Here is an 18,233-nt window from a genome sequence, read left to right as displayed (position 1 = left end):
AGGGGCGGGAAAGAAGGGCTCGTGAGCGCTTTGGCGTTCCCTGCCAATCAGGCTCACGCGTCACTTCCTTCTCCAGGCGGCGGCTGTGGCTTGCTGCTATTTTGCTAACTACCGTTGACGAGTCCGTCAGCGGGGAAGCTCGCGCTACGGGGAGCGAGGGTTTCTCGGTCGCGCGCCAGGGACCGTGCATTTATTTGGCCTCCAGGGGCGGGGCCGGGACCGGGACGGCAGCTTCACGCTTGTTACCCTCGGCTGACGCCGCTCGAGGAGCAGCCCTGAAGAGCCGAGCGGCACCTAGTCAAGCCGGGCCCTCGAACGGAAAAAGCCGGAGAAACCTGCTGCTGAAACTGAGGGCCGAGGGGAGAATCACCCGGCAACGGTGAGGGAATTGAGGCACGCATGCGCGGCACAGCAGCAACAGCAGCAGCGGCGGGGGGGGGGGGAGGCGGAGGGAACTGAAACGATGAGGGCAGAATAGGAAAAAAAGGGATGCGGGGAAGGGGCGGTTGCGCTCCGTGGCTCTTCTTCGGAGGCTCGCTGCTCAAAATCGGGATCGGAAAGCCCCTTTTGGCAGGCAGCCTTTTCCCGTGGAAGCGGGTTGGGCGGTTCTGCTGTGGGATCGCGATGGCGATTTAGAGACTTTTGCCGAAGTTGGAGCCATCACTACTGAGATATTCCCGGGAGGAGAACGGTCATTACAAGATCACTCCTTCTTTAAGGCTTCCTGTTGCCATGGACTGGCTAGAATAACAGAAACATTTTGGGGGACATCTGTGGTTAACAGAAAGCAAATCACAAAAGTGGTGGAGAATGTGATTCTTGGCATTCCAGTTATGTGGTTGCTAATGGTGGAAACGGGATAGAGGTTAATTCCATCTTCCGCCTTTCTCTCTCTCTGGAACTAGGATCCCATTATGGTATTTACCATATTATCGCAAAACATTTATTATGTTTTATCTGACTCCTTACAGATTAACTTCTGTAATTCAGGATCAGGTGTTATAAACAGAGAGCAGGTGCAGCGCAGAAAAAATCTCTCAGGACAAAATAGACCTGTGATGACTAACATTCAACATTCAAGTTGAATGTTACATCAGCACTGCTGGAAGAGATTAATTCGTAAGGATCAGTTAAATCCAGTGTAGATAATGTTTTTTTATGATTCTTCATGTTCCAAGAGAACTTATCAAGCATTAATCAAGGAGGACTGCAATAGCGTTCATGTTTTGCTATTACTGATCATTATCTGCAGGAAAGTGTTATGGCATGTTCTAGGTATCTTGGTTTGAATATAACAGAGCCTCTCATAAGTTTCTGTGATGATCGTATAGTAGGCAAATGCACAATATTTATTTACAATCTGATTGGAAGCTGGTTTTCTAAGATTGTGAAATTTATATCTACCAAAGAAAACTTAGCCTGAGTTCTTAATTTATTCTTTATTGAACAATGATAATTTGGTCTGATAACTATCATACTATCATTGAGTTTGGTGGTCTTTTACTCTGATGTTTAAAGCAATGACATGATTCAGGAAGGTGTATAGATAAAGAGAAAGTCTATAATCTCTGCCCCGTTAGGAAAACATATCAGAAAGTAGAGGGGTATGGATGTAAGATGTCGTGAGCGGTAACTGGAAATAATGGGGATGTACAGCAGCATAGCACATGGTGCTTGTACTTTCTCAGCCTCAAGCAGAAAATAGAAATACAATAGCCATTGCTGTTTTCATTACATAATTCTGCTTTTTCACCCCAATTATTAAGAACAAAGCTCAGAAATACTAGGAGCAATAGGCACAGAGGCTGTTATTGCAGCTATTTTAAGTAACACTGTTTCTCTGAATTCAACCTTAAACATTTTTTTAATGAATAATGTTGATATCAGTTAATGTGAATTATATTGGGCATGCTCCCAAGTGCATGTTCATGGATGTTTAAAAATGCAAGAATGCCATCTGTCCTTGAAATGTTTCCTGCAGTAGCCACTAGCATAACACCATGTACCTGCTGCAGTCTTGTCTGCCACATGAAGTGGGGACTGCATGTGCTTACCCAAAATTCTACAAGAGATTCTTCTTCTCTTTTTGCTGGATGGGTATTTTTTTCTGTATGTAACACATGAACTCAAGCTTTTTATTATAGTGTGACACTTTATTATTACTAATTATTAAGAAATTTTTAAAATGGGTTATAAAAATAAATTAGATAGGTTTAATATTGTGAGCTTTGTTATTTTTTCCTTAAAATAAACTGAGTTAAAATGAAAAAGCAATACAAGCATACTTTTAAAAAGTAACATGACAACTGCCAAGAAAAATATAGCATGGGGAAATAACTTTAGGAGGAAAAGAGGAAGTTTCAAAAGCCAGTTAGTTCAGAATTGTTAATAGAGTCAAGTAAAGAATACAGTAGGCAAGAATTTTTTGGTGGTTTGCATTTGGCTTGCATTAAAAAGCATGTGGGTGATGGAATTTGTATTAACAGTTTCCTACTGGCTCCATCTTCGTATGCGTATTTTGCGTGCAACATTTTAAAGAAATGGTAACAAACTTTACTGTTTCCACAATTATGGCAGCTCTGCTATATATATTGATTGTCTGTAGTCTGAAGAATAAACAGTACATAACATTATTGTTACTCTTGAGATAGACATATTTCTTTTCTAAAGGTTAGAGTTGATAATTACCATTCTGAAGTAAAATAATGTAATACAAAATAGGCTATTTATTGTAATGTAAGTCATTGGAGTAAACACCACCAAACTTAGTAGAGTTTATTTTGAGGTAGACTTGTATAGAATTACACTGCAAAATTAGTAAAAACTGTGGGGAAGTCAATAGTTTAAGGTGTCTCATGTTACTATGAGTTATGTAAGACGTACTAACTAATGTTCCTGAATTATGTTATTTTCTGATAGTTATTTGTTTTAAGAATTGGGCAATGTTTTCTGCTGTAGTATGTTTTGTAATATACATAGGGAATAAAATCTGTTTTGTATTTTTTAAAAGCTATCAAACAAACTAGGTTAAGTGGAAAGATATGGCATGTTTTTCTAAAAATTTATTTACTTATTAAATTTATACGCTGCCTATCTCACTGATAAGGCAACTCTGGGTGTGTTACAAACAATAACTTATATTTGTATGCTATTGAAATTAGATGAATCATTGAGCAATATATTATATTAAAATGTAAATGTGCTTGTTTTCTTGGGACAATTAGTGACATTATTGTTCTAGTGTACATGTGTTCATCTTCAATGATACTTTATATGTTTGGTTCATATCCTTTAGTCAACGGAGGAGGGACTGATTGCTTCTTAACTGTTTATAACAACAAATGAGGGCTCAAATAGTGCTGGGCTTCTGCCTTGCCTCCATTAAACTTTGTTGTTTGGACAAGGCAGGTGAAGTAGAATAGCAATGCTGAAGGAAGGATGGAGCAAGTGAGAAAAGAGCTGCTATTCTGCTACAGATTGCCTGGAAGCACAACCAGAATAGGTGAGCCTTGTGGTGGAAACAGAGCTCTTGGAAACCCTCGTGACTTTCTAACAGAGTAAACATTGTGATGCAAAATACAAAAAAGTAAGAAATAGCAAGCATAAAATCTTGTGCACATGTGTGTATAGTGGCATGTTTAAGAGAGCCAGTCTGATTTGGCAGTTAAGGCACCCAGCTAAAAACCAGGAGACTATGAGTTCTAGTGTCACCTTAAGGATGAAAATCAGCTGAGTTACTTTAAGTCAGTGATGTACTCCCAATCCAACTCACCTCAAAGGGTTTTGTTGCTGGGGAAAATCACAGGAAGAAGTAATATGAAGCTTTTCATCATATACTTCAGAACAGGGCTCAGAATTTTTTCTTGAAATGTTATTCCCCACATCAATTTTGTCCACTTACTTTTTTCCCTTGTTTTCTTTATATTCCTCTGTACTTTACATCAGAAATGTGCAGCTTGAGAGCTAGACATGCCTCTGAAAAAATGTTGAATATGGCCTAATGAGACTTTCAGTCAATGAATTACTATTTTTCATGATAGAAGAAGAAAAGTTGTTACAGATAGACCTTGATTTTCAACCACAATTGTGCCCAGAATTTTGATTGCAAGTTGGGACTGTTGTGTCCTGATTTGATTTTATAATTGTTATTGCAACTGTTTAAAGGAAATTACTACTATCATTAAGAAAAAATGGCAAAAATGTTACAAATTGTGGTCATGTGACCATGGATGCTGCAACAGATTGTAAATGCGGACCATTTGCCAAGCGTCAAATGTCACATGATCATGAGTGTTTATTTAGTATATGACATCTACAGAGGTCATACAATCATTGATTTACAAATTTAGTTTAAAGCATCAGCAAACATGTAAGATAGGTGGCCATTGCTATAATATATATAATAATATGTCAATGTAAAACCATAATAAAATCAACATAATATGAAGCCATAGAATTGCAGTGGGATATATGTTATAATTCAATATCTAAGGAAGATAACTATTTAACTTCTTCTGGTGTGGCTGCAGTGAGATCATTCCAGCTGCCTTGAAATTTCCTGAGGAGACATTCTTGAACTATATGTGTTATAGTTTATTCCGGTGAAACAATCATATTGAGGGCTCTCAGCCATTCCCCACTTAAAGTGCTTTGCCTTAGTTCTTGCATGGCTTGTCCAGATTCTGTTTAGATGGTTCCATGGTTTTTTGGGCTATCTTCCGTGATCATGAGGGTTGATACAATATTTTACAGCAGTCCCAGGCTGTGTTAACTTCAAATGGTCATTAAGGGATGAGTATATTTGTAATGTCAGGCATGTAATCAATGACATCATGCTAGTTCATAGTAGGGAATGTTGACCAGAGGAGAGAGAAGAAGAATGTACCAAAAATATTAAAAACATGAGATAAGGAAACAGTTCACACTAATATCATTCACTGTCATTGTCATGGAATGCATGCCATATTATACCTGCTTAATATTATCCCCTAATTTGTAATATTAGGAAAAAGTAGTGGCTGTCTCTAATTCTAGTGTGCATAGAATAGCATAATCAAACTAGACTTTGGCTCGCCAAAAATGGCTGTTACTAATCATTAGTAGGAAATGTTGCATGTGACATGGTTGTGGATTAGGTTGGAAAGTCAGTATGCAGCTATTCTCTATCACTGATGAATATTAGATATATAAAAGCCTCAGAGCAACCCTATGATAGCATCCTATTTCTGGGATCATCTAAAGACAACTATAAAATATAGATTTCAATTTGGAATGCAAAAAACTAAATGGCAAAGAGCATGAATTAACAAGGAAAATTATATTGTGTGTTTGTAATAAAAAAGAAGGTAGTTTAATCTTATAGAGTGGAGTTACTGTAAACATATATGAAATGAAGGTGTGTATTTAGTTATAAAGAAGCTAAAATGAATGGCATAAAATATAAATTGCTATTAATTGTGTGGGTACATGAGTGTAGAAATTTATAAGATGATGATAGTTACATATAATCCTCCATTGAATGATGATAATAAAAGAACCAGGGATGAATTTGGAGAAAAACCAATATGCTAAATATTGGAGTTCTAAATACATCCAGAAGAAAAAGTTAACTTGCTATGAATAAATGAATGAGAATAACACATCAATTAGGAGAATGTAAATGAGTCATTCACTGATGCAGGAATATATGAGAATGGTAAATATTTGGTGGAGATTAAAGGAAGTAGAACAACTGCAGGATGAGCAAGTATAGATTGTGCATAAAAATATAAGGGATAGATTAATTTTCCAATAGAATAAATTTAATGTGATGCTCAGGATTAAGATGTAGAAACAGACTGGGATAGAGTGAATCCACAGAATGCCATAGAAATACATGATGCTATATCAAAGGAAGTATGAAAAATGCTTGGTGGAATGATTTATTTATTCATTTGGTGGATTTTTATCTTTGCTTTCCTAGCCCTAATGCTTTAGTAGTCCAAAGTAGTGTACTAGTTTTCTCTTCTCTGTTTTTATCCCCTATGAGGAAGCTTTACCTAAGAAGAGTGATCAAAGTCACCCAGCTGTCATAGCTGAAGCTGGAATTGAAGTTTGATGTCTTCATTCGTAGCCTAATCCACACCTACACAATACACGGGCTGTATACTGTATGTCTAGCAGCCTTATGTGATGATACAGTGTTTTTCAAAAAATAATCCATTGGTACCAAATATTGCTGTTGCCATGAATGATCAGCTTCTGCTGCCCTGTTTTTTGCAACTAAAAGACATGCCACAAGGACCTCCAATGTTTCTAACTCTCAGAAGCTATGCCAGTTCCAGTGCTGCGTAGTGCTCCTAGCCACCAGATAACTGATAACCAGGCCAAGATTTCCATAATAGTCCACAGTTTCAGTCTGGCCTTTTCCCCGCTAAGAATTGTGTAGGGCTGGTCTAATCCCTTAACCATTATGCCACATTGTATTGGAAAGAGCTGTGAGTAAGAAATACAAAACAAAATAGATTGATTCCTGCAAAAATGTAGGAATATATACTGTGTGTATGGGTACATATACAAACATATAGAAAGTATATACAATGGGTGTATATGAATGTAAGTATGTATAATATATATGTACATAGAGGGAAAACTGCAGATACAATGAAACAGGCAAGGAACTACTACTAATATAGGAAAAAAATACAGATTGGTATGAGGGATTGTGGGTAAAAAGGATAAAAATTGAGCTTCTAGGCGCTGCTTGGAGTGTCCAAGCATGGGTTAACTTCAGCTTGCTGCCCAAGGACTGAGTTTAAATCTTTAGTGTAGCCACTCCTCCTGCTCCCTTTGGAGGTCAGTTTGAGAAACTCAAGTTGCCCTAAAAGAATGTGTTTGAGATTTCCAGTCCTTGAATAGCAAACTGGATTTCTCCTAATAGCATTATTGTAGCCTTTTTATTGTTTTCTTCCACTGTGGTAGTTTTAAATAGACCTAGGTTTTTTTGTTTTTCCAATGAACAGAGTTCCCTTCGTCTAATTGCTTTCTCACATGCAGACCAGGCTGATGGGAGCATTACAGCCTTCCTCATTTCCACGAGGCTCTGGCAGCACTGGGAGGCTCGTTAGCGGCCGCTGGCGAGCCTTGGGGTCAGGTAGGAAAGTCAGGTACCCCTGCAATCTGTCGGAAGACTCCTTTTAGCTCCAGAGGCTCTACTGGGCACTCTGGATCTCCAACGGCAGCCGGGTGTTGCTCCAAAATGCGCGGTGGCCATTTTGGGAGGGGAAAAAAGTACGCGCTTTAAAGCCAAGCTACTTTTTTCCTGTTCTCTCTGCGGCAGCCTGGTCCCTTAGCAGATCGCCGCCGGGAGGGGTGCTGTTCAAGTGGCCTTGCTCTGGGTCGCCAGGCAGGCCTCGCCCGAAGATCTGGATTGGCGGCCACAAGGAGTTTGGCTTTCTGGGCCATTCCTTGTCCCTATTAACACCATGGATCTGCAGCACCCTGAGGACTTCTATTGGCGCCATTTTGTTGCCGCTTTCCCTGCCGGGCCGTTGCCTCAGAGACTCATCTCCTATTGGGACTCTTCTTACTCCAAGCAACCTTCTGAATTTGAGGGCTGAGAGTTCATCATGGCCAGCAAGAGTATGGAGAAGGCCGCAAATCAGGCAGGGCCTACCAGCAGCAAGAGCAGCAGGCCCAATCCTGTGGCCAAATGTGTCAGTGCAGCATGCCACACTAAAGGGAAGCAGCCTAGAACAAAGAGAGGGTCTAAGGCAGAGGAGAGGCTGGCTGAGAGATGCCAGAGAGCTGTAGAAAAGCATTTTCAAAAGGCTCAGGGCAACCAAGGGCTTCAACAGGATCTCCCTCCACCTGCTGAGATTCCTGCTGACGCCCTCATTCTAGATCCTCATTCAGATGATCCCCCATCTATGGTAGAGGAAGGTGAATTTGGGTTCTCCCCCAGCCCCTCTAGAGCCTCTCCCAGATCTTTAGCCTCATCTCTAGAGGAGGAGTATTTGGAGGAGGAAATCCCTCTTTCTGGGCCTGTCACCGGGGCTTTGCCCCAGGACCAGGAACACCCCCCCCCCCGAGTTGACCACAGCCATGAAGGAGGTGGTTGCAAGAGCCATATCTCAAGGGATTACTGATGGTATCCAGCAATTGGGCCTCTCCCTACCCCTCCCAAGCCGAACCAAAGCCAAGGCAGGGTTCCTGATCCTCCGCAGCAAGCTGGCAAGGTCTCTCCTCTGGACTCCTCGGCCGTCAGTGAAGCATCTGACATAGAGGAGGGCGGTCAAGATGCCCCAGATTTTTTGGAAGATGAGAATCTGACCCCCGACATCCCCACATTTTTGGGTTTATTCAAGCCCTCCATGTTCCAGGCTATTCTTACCAAGGCAATCAGATAAGAATTCGACTGATCAGGGCAATAAGCCAACAGAGGGAACTAAGGATCTAGGTGCAGGACTGTTCAAAGAGACCACTCCCCTCCCCCCAGGAGCTGGTTCCAGCTCCCCATTTTTTCCTGGACATTATTCAGTGCCAATGGGCCCAGCCGGGTTCCATGGCAAATCCAAATGGGGTGGATAAGAAGCTGTATTCTATGGAGGCTGCCATGGAGGATATCCTACTATTAAATAGTACAGTATCTAATGCCTTATGCTAGATCTTGAAAAACTCCTTAGATGAGAGAGTAGCAGGAAATTATACTGGAAGTTTAAAAATATCTAATGCAAAGGCAATGTTAGACTATCTCTGTATTATTGTAATATTAACAGCCACGGATATGTCCATGAAATAACAAGGTTAAGTATATGAAAGAAGACTTGGCTTTTTCATTTTTTTTCCAAGCCCAATATAGGAACTGAATCCAGTCAAATCTGGGTGGGTGGGCGGCAAAAGAAAAGTAAGTTCAAAATTGGGGGGGGGGGGGAAGGGCGGTAGAGAAAAATAAACTATATATCCTTATAGAGAATTCAACTAGGTAGCTGCTCATATGTTGCCACTCTTTCATTTTCAACTTCTCTATCTTTTTCACTGGTCATAAACCCCTGAGAATAATATACAGTACATTTACTGCCTTGTAAATCCCAGTGTGTGCATATAGTTAAGTACACCCATAAACAAGAGGAGGAGGGGACTAAAACACACAGGAAGTCTATTGCCTTTATTACACAGAAGAAAGTATGCCTCTAGTAGCACAATTTTTACAATTCTGGTAAAAGAATTGGAAGGAATTACAGAAGCTTACATGCACTGTTCCCTCTAAGGTGCGCGGCTGCGCGGCCGCGCACGTGGCAAGAAAACCCCGCGCAGCAGTTTCTAACTGCCGCACAGTGATTTCTGCCAAAGCAAACGTGGGAAAGTCCTTTGCGGGCAGCTAGAACTGGCCGCCCGCAAAGGACCTTCCCAGACTTGTTTTGATGAGCACGGAGCGACTGACGGTAGTTTGTGCCGCCCGCGGCCTCTCAAACTAGCATCAGTCGCCCCTGTGTTCAGCAAAGGAAGCCCGGGGAGGTCCTTTGTGGGCAGCCAATCCTAGCCGCTTGCGCCCGGCGCTGCGGCTAAAGTAACCGCCCAAAGCCCCTGCCGGCACCAGAATATCTGCTGCCTCCTCCTCCTCCTCTAACAGCACTGGATTTGCCGCCTGTGGCTGAGATGAAGCCGCCAAAGCTCCTGTCAGCAGCCCCGCCCATGGCAGTGGTGCCTCCTCCTCCACGCAGAGCACCTGAGCTGGCCCCCACGTTATCCCTCTCCCTTCCTCCTCTGCCGTGCTTTTGAGGAGCCATGAGGCCACTGGAGCCAGTAGAAAGGCGGCGGAGGGGGCGGGAGCAGGAAATAAAGGCCTCATGTCTTCTCAAAAGCACGGCAGAGGATGAGGCGGCGGCAGGGGTAAATGCGGTGCCCAGCTCAGGTGCTCCGAGCGGAGGTGGTGCCAGCGGGAGCTTTGGTGGCTTCACCTCAGCCACAGTGCCGGGCAGTAAATGTGGTGGTCCTCTTGGAGGAGGAGGAGGAGGCGGCAGCAGTTATTCTGGTGGTGGAGGGGCTCGTCGGCATCTTAAGCGGCAGCCCTGCCCCCTGTGAGAGAAAACCGAAGCTGGAGCAGATCCACGCAGATGACATCGCCGCAACATGACTGGAGGAGGAATTCTGGGAGTTGAAGTCCACAAGTCTTAAGCTGTCAGGTTTGAAGACCTCTGGTTTTTTTTTCTAAAGGGTTAGGGGTGCAAGGATCTTGTAACTTGACAGCTTTAACACTTGCATGCTTCAATACTAGAGTTTCTGAGCCAACATGACTGGAGGAGGAATTCTGGGAGTTGAAGTCCACAAGTCTTAAAGCTGTCAGGTTTGAAGACCCCTGGCTTTTTTCCCTAAAGGATTAGGGGTGCGAGGGTGTTGTAACAACAGCTTTAAGATTTGCAGGCTTCAAATGCCAGACTTTCTGAGCCAACATTTTGGTTGCTAAGCAGGAGCGTTGTTAAGTGATACTGATATTATATAACACTTTTAATTAAGCGGGTACCTTGAATAAACATAACTTTGAGTTTCAAATAACACTGATTTCGTTGTTGTCTTAGGTGACATCTGTGAAAAAAATTCAGGTGCTCAGGCATGAAAATATGCCGCTCAAACACTATACTTTTCTACTCACACTGAAAAAAAATTAGAGGGAACATTGCCTACATGCTTTCCCTATTTCGCTATACTTAGAATTTGAATTTTTATATATTATTTGCTGCTTGCTTTTTTATTTCTTAAATTTATATTTCTTTTACTTCAGGAGTTTTATACAGTCTCTTATTCCTTCCTTTGTCCCCCACCCCACCCCAATTATAACTTTATTGGGCAGAGAGTGATTCTCCAGTTTCCATAGTTAGAAGTTGAATTTGAGTCTCTTGAGTCCAACATTTTAATCATAGTATCGTATTGGTGCTCTTATTGATTGATCTAAGACAAATTACTCCAACCTTTTCAGCCTGTACAATAAGTGTGAACATTGGAATAAAGCTGATTATTTATTTGCAGGGATAGCTTTTAAAATGAACTTAAAAGTGACCATTTTGTAATGGATGAATATTTAGAAATACATTAGTATTTCTAAATATTCATCCATTACAAAATGGTCACTTTTCTGAAAATACAAAGCAATTACAAAATTATACCTAAGAAGTACAACATTCTTTCCTTCGAATGTTGTACTTCTTGCCTATAATTATGTAATTGCTTTGTATTTTCAGAAATGACTAAGAGGCTCATATTAAAAGTGTTAATTACAACTTAAAGGTGGGCTTGTGGTTGCAACTAATTTTGTTTTCACTAGATTTCCATAATTTATTATGAAAAGTTGGAAATATTAAGAAGGAAAACTAGTTGGACTGGAATATAGTCTTCAACCAAACAATCCCTGAATTCATGGACATCACTTGATGAAGTACACAGAAATAAAATTTGCTTCATTTTGCACAAGGAGATAGAAGAATTCAGTTTCAGAGGACTGCAAAAAAGCTAATGTGGTTCCCATCTTCAAAAAAAGGGGAGAAATAGATCCAGGAAACTACAGACCTATCAGCCTGACCTCAATACCAGGGGAGATTCTGGAAAAGATAAGCAATGAATCAGTGAACACCTAGAAGTAAACAAAGTAATAACCAAAAGTCAACATGGGTTTGTCAAAAACAGATCATGTCAAACTAATCTTATTGCATTATTTGACAAAGTGACAAAATTAGTGGACCAGAGGAATGCTGTCAGTATAATTTACTTGGACTTCAGTAAGACATTTGATAAAGTAGAATATAACCTACTACTAGATAAAGTAGAAAAATATGGGTAACAGCATCACCACCAGATGGATTCGTAACTGGTTGACTAACACACTCAACATGCAGTCCTCAATGGAACTGCATCTACATGGAGGGAAGTATACAGTGGAGTATCCCAAGGCTCTGTTTTAGGCCCAGTACTCTTCAAAATATTCATCAATGATTTGGATGAGGGGATACATTTAGGCAAGAAAAACAAAATGCACAGGTACAGTATATGTGGTACCTTGCTCAATAGTGGTACTTGTGAGAGGGATCTTGGAATCCTAGTGGACAACCATTTAAATATGAGCCAGCAGTGTGCAGCAGCTGCCAAAAAAGCCAACACTGTTCTAGGCTGCATAAACAGGATAAGAATCAAAATCACGTGAAGTGTTAATACCACTTTATAATGCCTTGGTAAGGCCACACTTGGAATACTGCATTCAGTTTTGGTTGCCATGATGTAAAGATGTGGAGACTCTAGAAAGAGTGCAGAGAAGAACAACAAAGATGATTAGGGGACTGCAGACTAAAACATATGAAGAACGGTTGCAGGAACTGGGTATGTCTAGTTTAATGAAAAGAAGGACTAGGGAAGACATGGTAGCGGTGTTCCAATGTCTCAGGGGCTACCACAAAGAAGAGGGAGTCAAGCTATTCTCCAAAGCACTTGAGGGTAGAACAAAAAGGAATGGGTGGAAACTAATCAAGGAGAGAAGCAACTTAGAACTGAGGAGAAATTTCCTGACAGAACAGTTAATCAGTGGAACAGAAGTTGTAAATGCTCCAACGCTGGAAGTTTTTAAGAAGATGTTGGATAACCATTTGTTTGAAGTGGTGTAGAATTTCCTGCCAAGCGGAGTTGGACTAGAAGACCTCCAGGGTCCCTTCCAACTCTATTATTCTATTTTATTCTAGCTATAATAGCGAAGAAGTTGCCATTGGCTGACTGGAAAAGATCACTGATGTCTTTATATGCACGTTCCAAATCAATGGAAGAAGGAAGCCAATTAATTGTTGCAGTATAATTTGAATTTATACCAACCTTTTCAAGAAGAACATGCATTTCTTCAACCCATCTCATGGGATGATTGTTTGGGAAAAATAGGAGGAGAAAGGTGTGTTGCGTTTGTGCCTCATCTTGAGTTATTTGAAAAAATAATATGGCAGAATACAAACAAACAAATGAATAAATGAAAGTATGGCAAACAACAGAAGAATTAGTAAAGCTTTTAACCAGCAAACCTGGAGAAGACACAGTGGCCAATAAAATCGAAAGAGATTCATTTACGGTATATACTAATATCAAAGAAAGGAGATTTATCATGTAATATCCAGTAATACAGTAATTTCCCATGCTAACAAAATAATGCTTAGGATCATTCAGCGCAGATTAGATTAGGCTTTAAAAAAAGCAGAGGAACATGAGACATTATTGCTATTATGGAATCTCCAGCTAGAGTGCAGGGAGGTTTGAAGAAGGGGCCAAGATTAGAATCCCGTCACAGCAGAAAATGGGACAGGCCTTACTTTCCCAAAGTCCCTGAAGCCTTTTCTGACCATTCTTAAGAGAATTCAGCCAGTCTAGTTAGATTCTCATAAATAGGCATCGGAACAACAAAGAAGTAATTTTTATGGATTCATAGTGTGGGCCTAGTTCCTTGTGCCTGACAGTTGCTGATGCATGCTGGATAACCAAAGAGGCCAAAAAGTGCCAGAAATCAAATATGATTAGTTATATAAAGGGCTTGTGTAATGATATAGTGGGCCATGTCTAGGTATGGAATGTGCTCAGGAAAATTGGTATCCAAGAACATCGTATTCTCCTCATGCAAAATTTATATACAGGTTAGGAAGATATGGTCCATGTGGTGGAAAATGGTAGAACAGACCAGCCTCCCCTCTCTTGTTAAATCTATATGTTCAGTATATATTGAGAGGGTATGGATTGGAAGCAGATAAGTTTTACAATTGGAGGTAGAAACATCTATAACTTGGGCTGTACTGATACTCAGCTGAAAATGCAAATACTCTAATCTTTAGTAATGAAAGTGAAAGAGCAGACTGAAAAAAATGAGACTATATTAAATATAAAAAAGGTCAAAAGAATTGTAGCAAGTACAGCAACCAGCATAGAATTTGCAAAGAAAATGCTGAAGTGATGGGTAACTTCTGCCTTTTAGGATCAACAATGAACAGTAACGGAACCAGCAGTTAAGAAATACTTTGAAAACTTGAATTTGGTAGGGTAGCATTGAAGGCCTTGAACAAAATTTTCAGGTGCCATAATGTACCTGTATCTACAAAGATAAGAATAACCAAGACAGTCGTTTTCCCTGTGGGGAAAGGAAGCATAAAATTAGTATTGTAAATGTGATAAAATCAGCATATTGTTATCTAGGTGGTGTTGATTACTTTCCATAGGAAGCTAAAAGTAATGTATTGGAGTAACTTTAATGGTTTAGAATTTTGCACAAGAATACTTGCTTATTGCTCTTTATTGTCTTTGTTGCAAAAGACAAATATCACTTGCCCTTTAGGAATTGTGAGAAATAGTACATATTCCATGACTTTTTAAATAGGTAATTTAAACTGATTTAAGATGGAATCTAGAAGAACTGTGCAAATGAACATGTCCTTTTTTTTTTCAAAACATGTTTTTTCTCTATACCATAAGTGAGCTATGTGACTGTTTTAGTGATATCACTGTAGTTGATTAGTGTTTCTTTTGCATGATGTGGAAACTTTCTGAATAGGTAATTGGTTGGTGTTCTGCAGGTGGTCCTCAACTTAAAAATTACAATTGAGCCCAAATTTTTTTCTAGCTAAGTGAGGCAGTTGTTAAAGTGGTTTTGCCCTATGACCTCTTGTCACAGTTGTTAAGTGAATCACTGCAATTGTTAAGTTAGTAACAGGGTTAAGTGAATCTGGCTTCCCCATTGACTTTCCATGTCAGAAAGTCATAAAGGGTAATCAATGACCTCAGGATGCTGCAACCGTCATAAATATGAGCCAGTTGCCAAGTGTTTGAATGTTGATCACATGATCATGGGGATGCTGCAACAGTCATAAGTCATTTTTTCACTGCTGTTGTAACTTCAAATGGTCATTAAATAATGGTTACAAAACGAGGTTACCTTTACTCTAAATAATTGAGTGTAGTAATTCAGTTTAGGAAATGGTTATCCATGTTAATTGACTAACTATAATTGTATTTTAATTAATTCATTACAGAGTGGCTCTTTTGTTTTGTGAAACCAGGCTTAAGCCATCTTAATGTGTGAAGGCCGTTGTGTGAAAAATGGAGGCAAAACCTTTTCCCAGATTGTGATTTACTATGTCTCTTTAATGGCCAGTGCAGCTACCTGCAGAAAAATGCCAATGAGTATTTGGTAAATTACAAGCAGTTATTTTAGAACACACATATATACATACATACATACATACATACATACATACATACATACATACATACATATTTTATTTTTCAGTTACTGTACGGTAAGTAATATATAATCATTTAATGGACAATTGCTTTTATTCCTCTAACTCAGGGATGTCAAACTGGATTTCTTCAAGGTCCGGATCAGCATTGTAGTTGTCCTCCATGGGCTGGCTGGCTGGGGGGCGGAGACAGAACAGACAGCAGATGGGATGGATGCCTCCTGAAGCACCCTGCTAGCTAAAACGAGGTGTGGGGGCCACCTGCGCCCCTCCCCCACAACCTGTTTTCGCTGTTAGGGTGCTGCAGGAAGCAGTCCAGGCCAAAAATTGGGTGCGGGGAGGGGCCACACGTGCCCTCCCCGCATCCCAATTTTGGCAGCAGAGGCACTGCGGGGCGGTCCTTTGCTATTTCATGCTGGCCCAGTAGGCCAGATCTAAGCATCCTGCGGGCCCAATGCGATCTGTGGGCCTTGAGTTTGACACCCCTGCTCTAACTCCTGATAAATATTTCTGTATTTTGGTAGACTACCATACAGAATGTTGCTCCATTCTGGCTCAGTAACTAATCCTATTTATAACAATGGATAATTTCTACGGAGAAAACATGTGTTTTAGAGTTATACATTCTTCTTTTATATATAATATTCACCTTGAGAATCATTGAATTGCATAATTAACATTGTCAATCAATAATATGAAACAATAATCTATTCTTAAATTTGGTTTGGACCATACAATGGAGTGCAAAATTTCTGCTACTTGTTGGTTTTGAACATGAAGCATTGCATTCTGAGGGCAAATTAATTGCTATAAACTTACAGAAGGTGTTCTGATGCTGTGTGAATCATCCTGGAAAAGTGAATGTGAAAAGCCTTCATTTTAAGACTGAAACACAATTCTTAAGGTTGAAACATTTCTGGCATGACTGAAACAGCATTGGAACATTTTTATTAAGTCTCAAACAAATGGGTAGTTTATGCCCTAAACTACAGACAAGGAGTTTGATTTTAGAGCAAGTTGTTTGAAGGTCAAACTTTTTCAAATGGGAAATGTATTACATGCTACAGAATTTAGTTTTATTTTTTAGTACAGTAATGTGTATTGTGAATACATTGTTAAGTACTCAAATGCTTTTGTGTGTTTTGCAGATTAATAGCTGAGATACTGATCAAGTTCTGCCCATCTTCAATGAGGAACTACAGGCTGATCTTCTGCCATAACCTTAAGCAACCATAAATGACAAAAGAATGCTTGGTCAGTAAAGGTAGCTGGCATAGAAAGTATTTTGTGAACATAGGTGTTTAAGTGCTGTGAGGTAGGTGTTCTCAACTATTATTATTTTCTCAAGATATTCTTAAGTTATATTTATTTCAAAGGTATATTGCTTTATAGAAATGGAACATAATGGAGAACATTCTTCAGTAGTGTGGTAGATACACTCTGATCTGCAACTTTGGGCAGTCTGCATATTTTCATATGTAAGCCCCCCTCCCCCATTTCTCATATTGGTTACACTATCCATTCAAATTTAGCTTTTTTGTATTTAAGATACTACATATTTACTTATTGTAATTATCCTTATGAAAATCCAGTTTTCTTCCTTATTTTTTAAAATGCCAATAAACGTTTGTAAAAGGCTGAAATTTGTCAAAAGTAGTTCTTTGTACTATTCAAAAGGCATAGACCTAAACTGTTTGATAATTGATGTCCAGAATTGTACATTCTGATTTTTAATAACTTTTAGAGATAGTTCAAAACCCACCCAGAAGTATTTTGTTGGTTGCATGTAAGCAGTGAAAGTGCTGTCTATGGTAATCATCTGTTCTATTAAACAGTATGTGATAAAAATTATAAACAATCAGTCTATCAGTTTATAATGTGCTTAAAGTTTGTGAAAAGTGGTTTGTTTCAGAATATTAGGCAGCTGTATTTTAAAATTTCGTTCCCACCTTTAAGTATTTAGAGCAATAGAGATGCATTTGGATTAAATCCGGAAATTACAAGACAAATGGGGTTGAATAAAATTATTATTGCAGTTCCCTTTAGGAGATGTCTCTCCTAAAGTTTGGTGAAATCTTTCACATGGTGAAAATTTATCAGCATGCTACAGTGATAGTAGCAGGCTGATAAAAAAATGAGAGTAAATTTTAATGAAAAAAAACTAAACTGGAGACAAGTTAAGCCTTATCCAGGAAATGAAATAGCTAACCAAATTTTGGTATTCATTCTGGTTTACCTAGCTTCTAGGGTAAATTTGCCTGGTAGCCAGCATCTAATGAAATCATCATTTTGTGATGGTGTTTATTACTAGAAGCAGTTCTAATCCCTTTTCAGGTAATAAATATCTGGGGAAGCAGTGCATTACATTGAAGAAGTTAAATCTACAACTAATTTATTTTCAGAAAGACACTTTGACATTGGGCTGCATAAAGATATGAGGAAGAGCTCCTCCCCTTCTTTGAGTAATTGCAACTCTGTTCTTACTAATAAAATATTTGGAATTCCACTTGATGAACTGCAACAAGAAGGGCAACCAGGCAGTGAAGTTCCATTCATAGTCCGCCATGTCGTGGACTATATTGAGGAACATGGTATGTATTTTTGTTCTGTGCCTTAATGATAAAATTAAAACTTAGAAACATAAATATTTTTCACATATTCTTCTTGGGAAGTTATGAATACAGTTCACTTCTGTGCTTTATGACAATGAATGCCATCCTACTGTCTTCTGTACCACTCCTATAATCTAAGAAACATTTGTACAGGTAGCCCTTGACCTATGACTATAATTGGGTTTGGAATTTCCATGTTAAGTTGTTATGGTCATAAGTCAAGTCAGAATTGATTTTATGGCAGTTTTTCCAGTGGTTGTTAAGTGAATCACTTCAGTTTCTATTTTGCTGGAAATTAAGAACAAAATTTACAAATTGTGATCACATGATCACAGGACATTGTAATTGATCATAATTTCAAACTGGTTGCTAGGTGCCTGAATTGTGATCATGT

General features: G+C 39.6%; 1 protein-coding gene across 3 annotated transcripts in view; it reads left to right on the top strand.

Annotated features, from left to right (window-relative positions):
* The first annotated feature begins 28 nt into the window (after nucleotides 1-28).
* The window catches only part of FAM13B (family with sequence similarity 13 member B), a 64,118-nt gene continuing 45,913 nt past the window's right edge, over nucleotides 29-18,233 (top strand). For 2 of the 3 annotated variants that reach the window (XR_004254665.1, XM_032209403.1), the window contains exons 1-3: nucleotides 29-379; nucleotides 16,376-16,542; nucleotides 17,630-17,818. Coding sequence is in view for 2 of the 3 variants with exons in the window: in XM_032209403.1 (XP_032065294.1) it covers nucleotides 17,662-17,818 (157 nt within the window). In the remaining variant the exon portion in view is untranslated. The remainder of the gene's footprint in view (nucleotides 380-16,375; nucleotides 16,543-17,629; nucleotides 17,819-18,233) is intronic. The other variant, XM_032209404.1, reaches the window with a different exon arrangement.

This window comes from Thamnophis elegans, chromosome 2 (genome assembly GCF_009769535.1).
Source record: "Thamnophis elegans isolate rThaEle1 chromosome 2, rThaEle1.pri, whole genome shotgun sequence".
NCBI classification, from domain to species: domain Eukaryota; kingdom Metazoa; phylum Chordata; class Lepidosauria; order Squamata; family Colubridae; genus Thamnophis; species Thamnophis elegans.
Note: the sequence above shows the minus strand (reverse complement) of the source record. Positions and strands in the feature narration are given on the sequence as shown.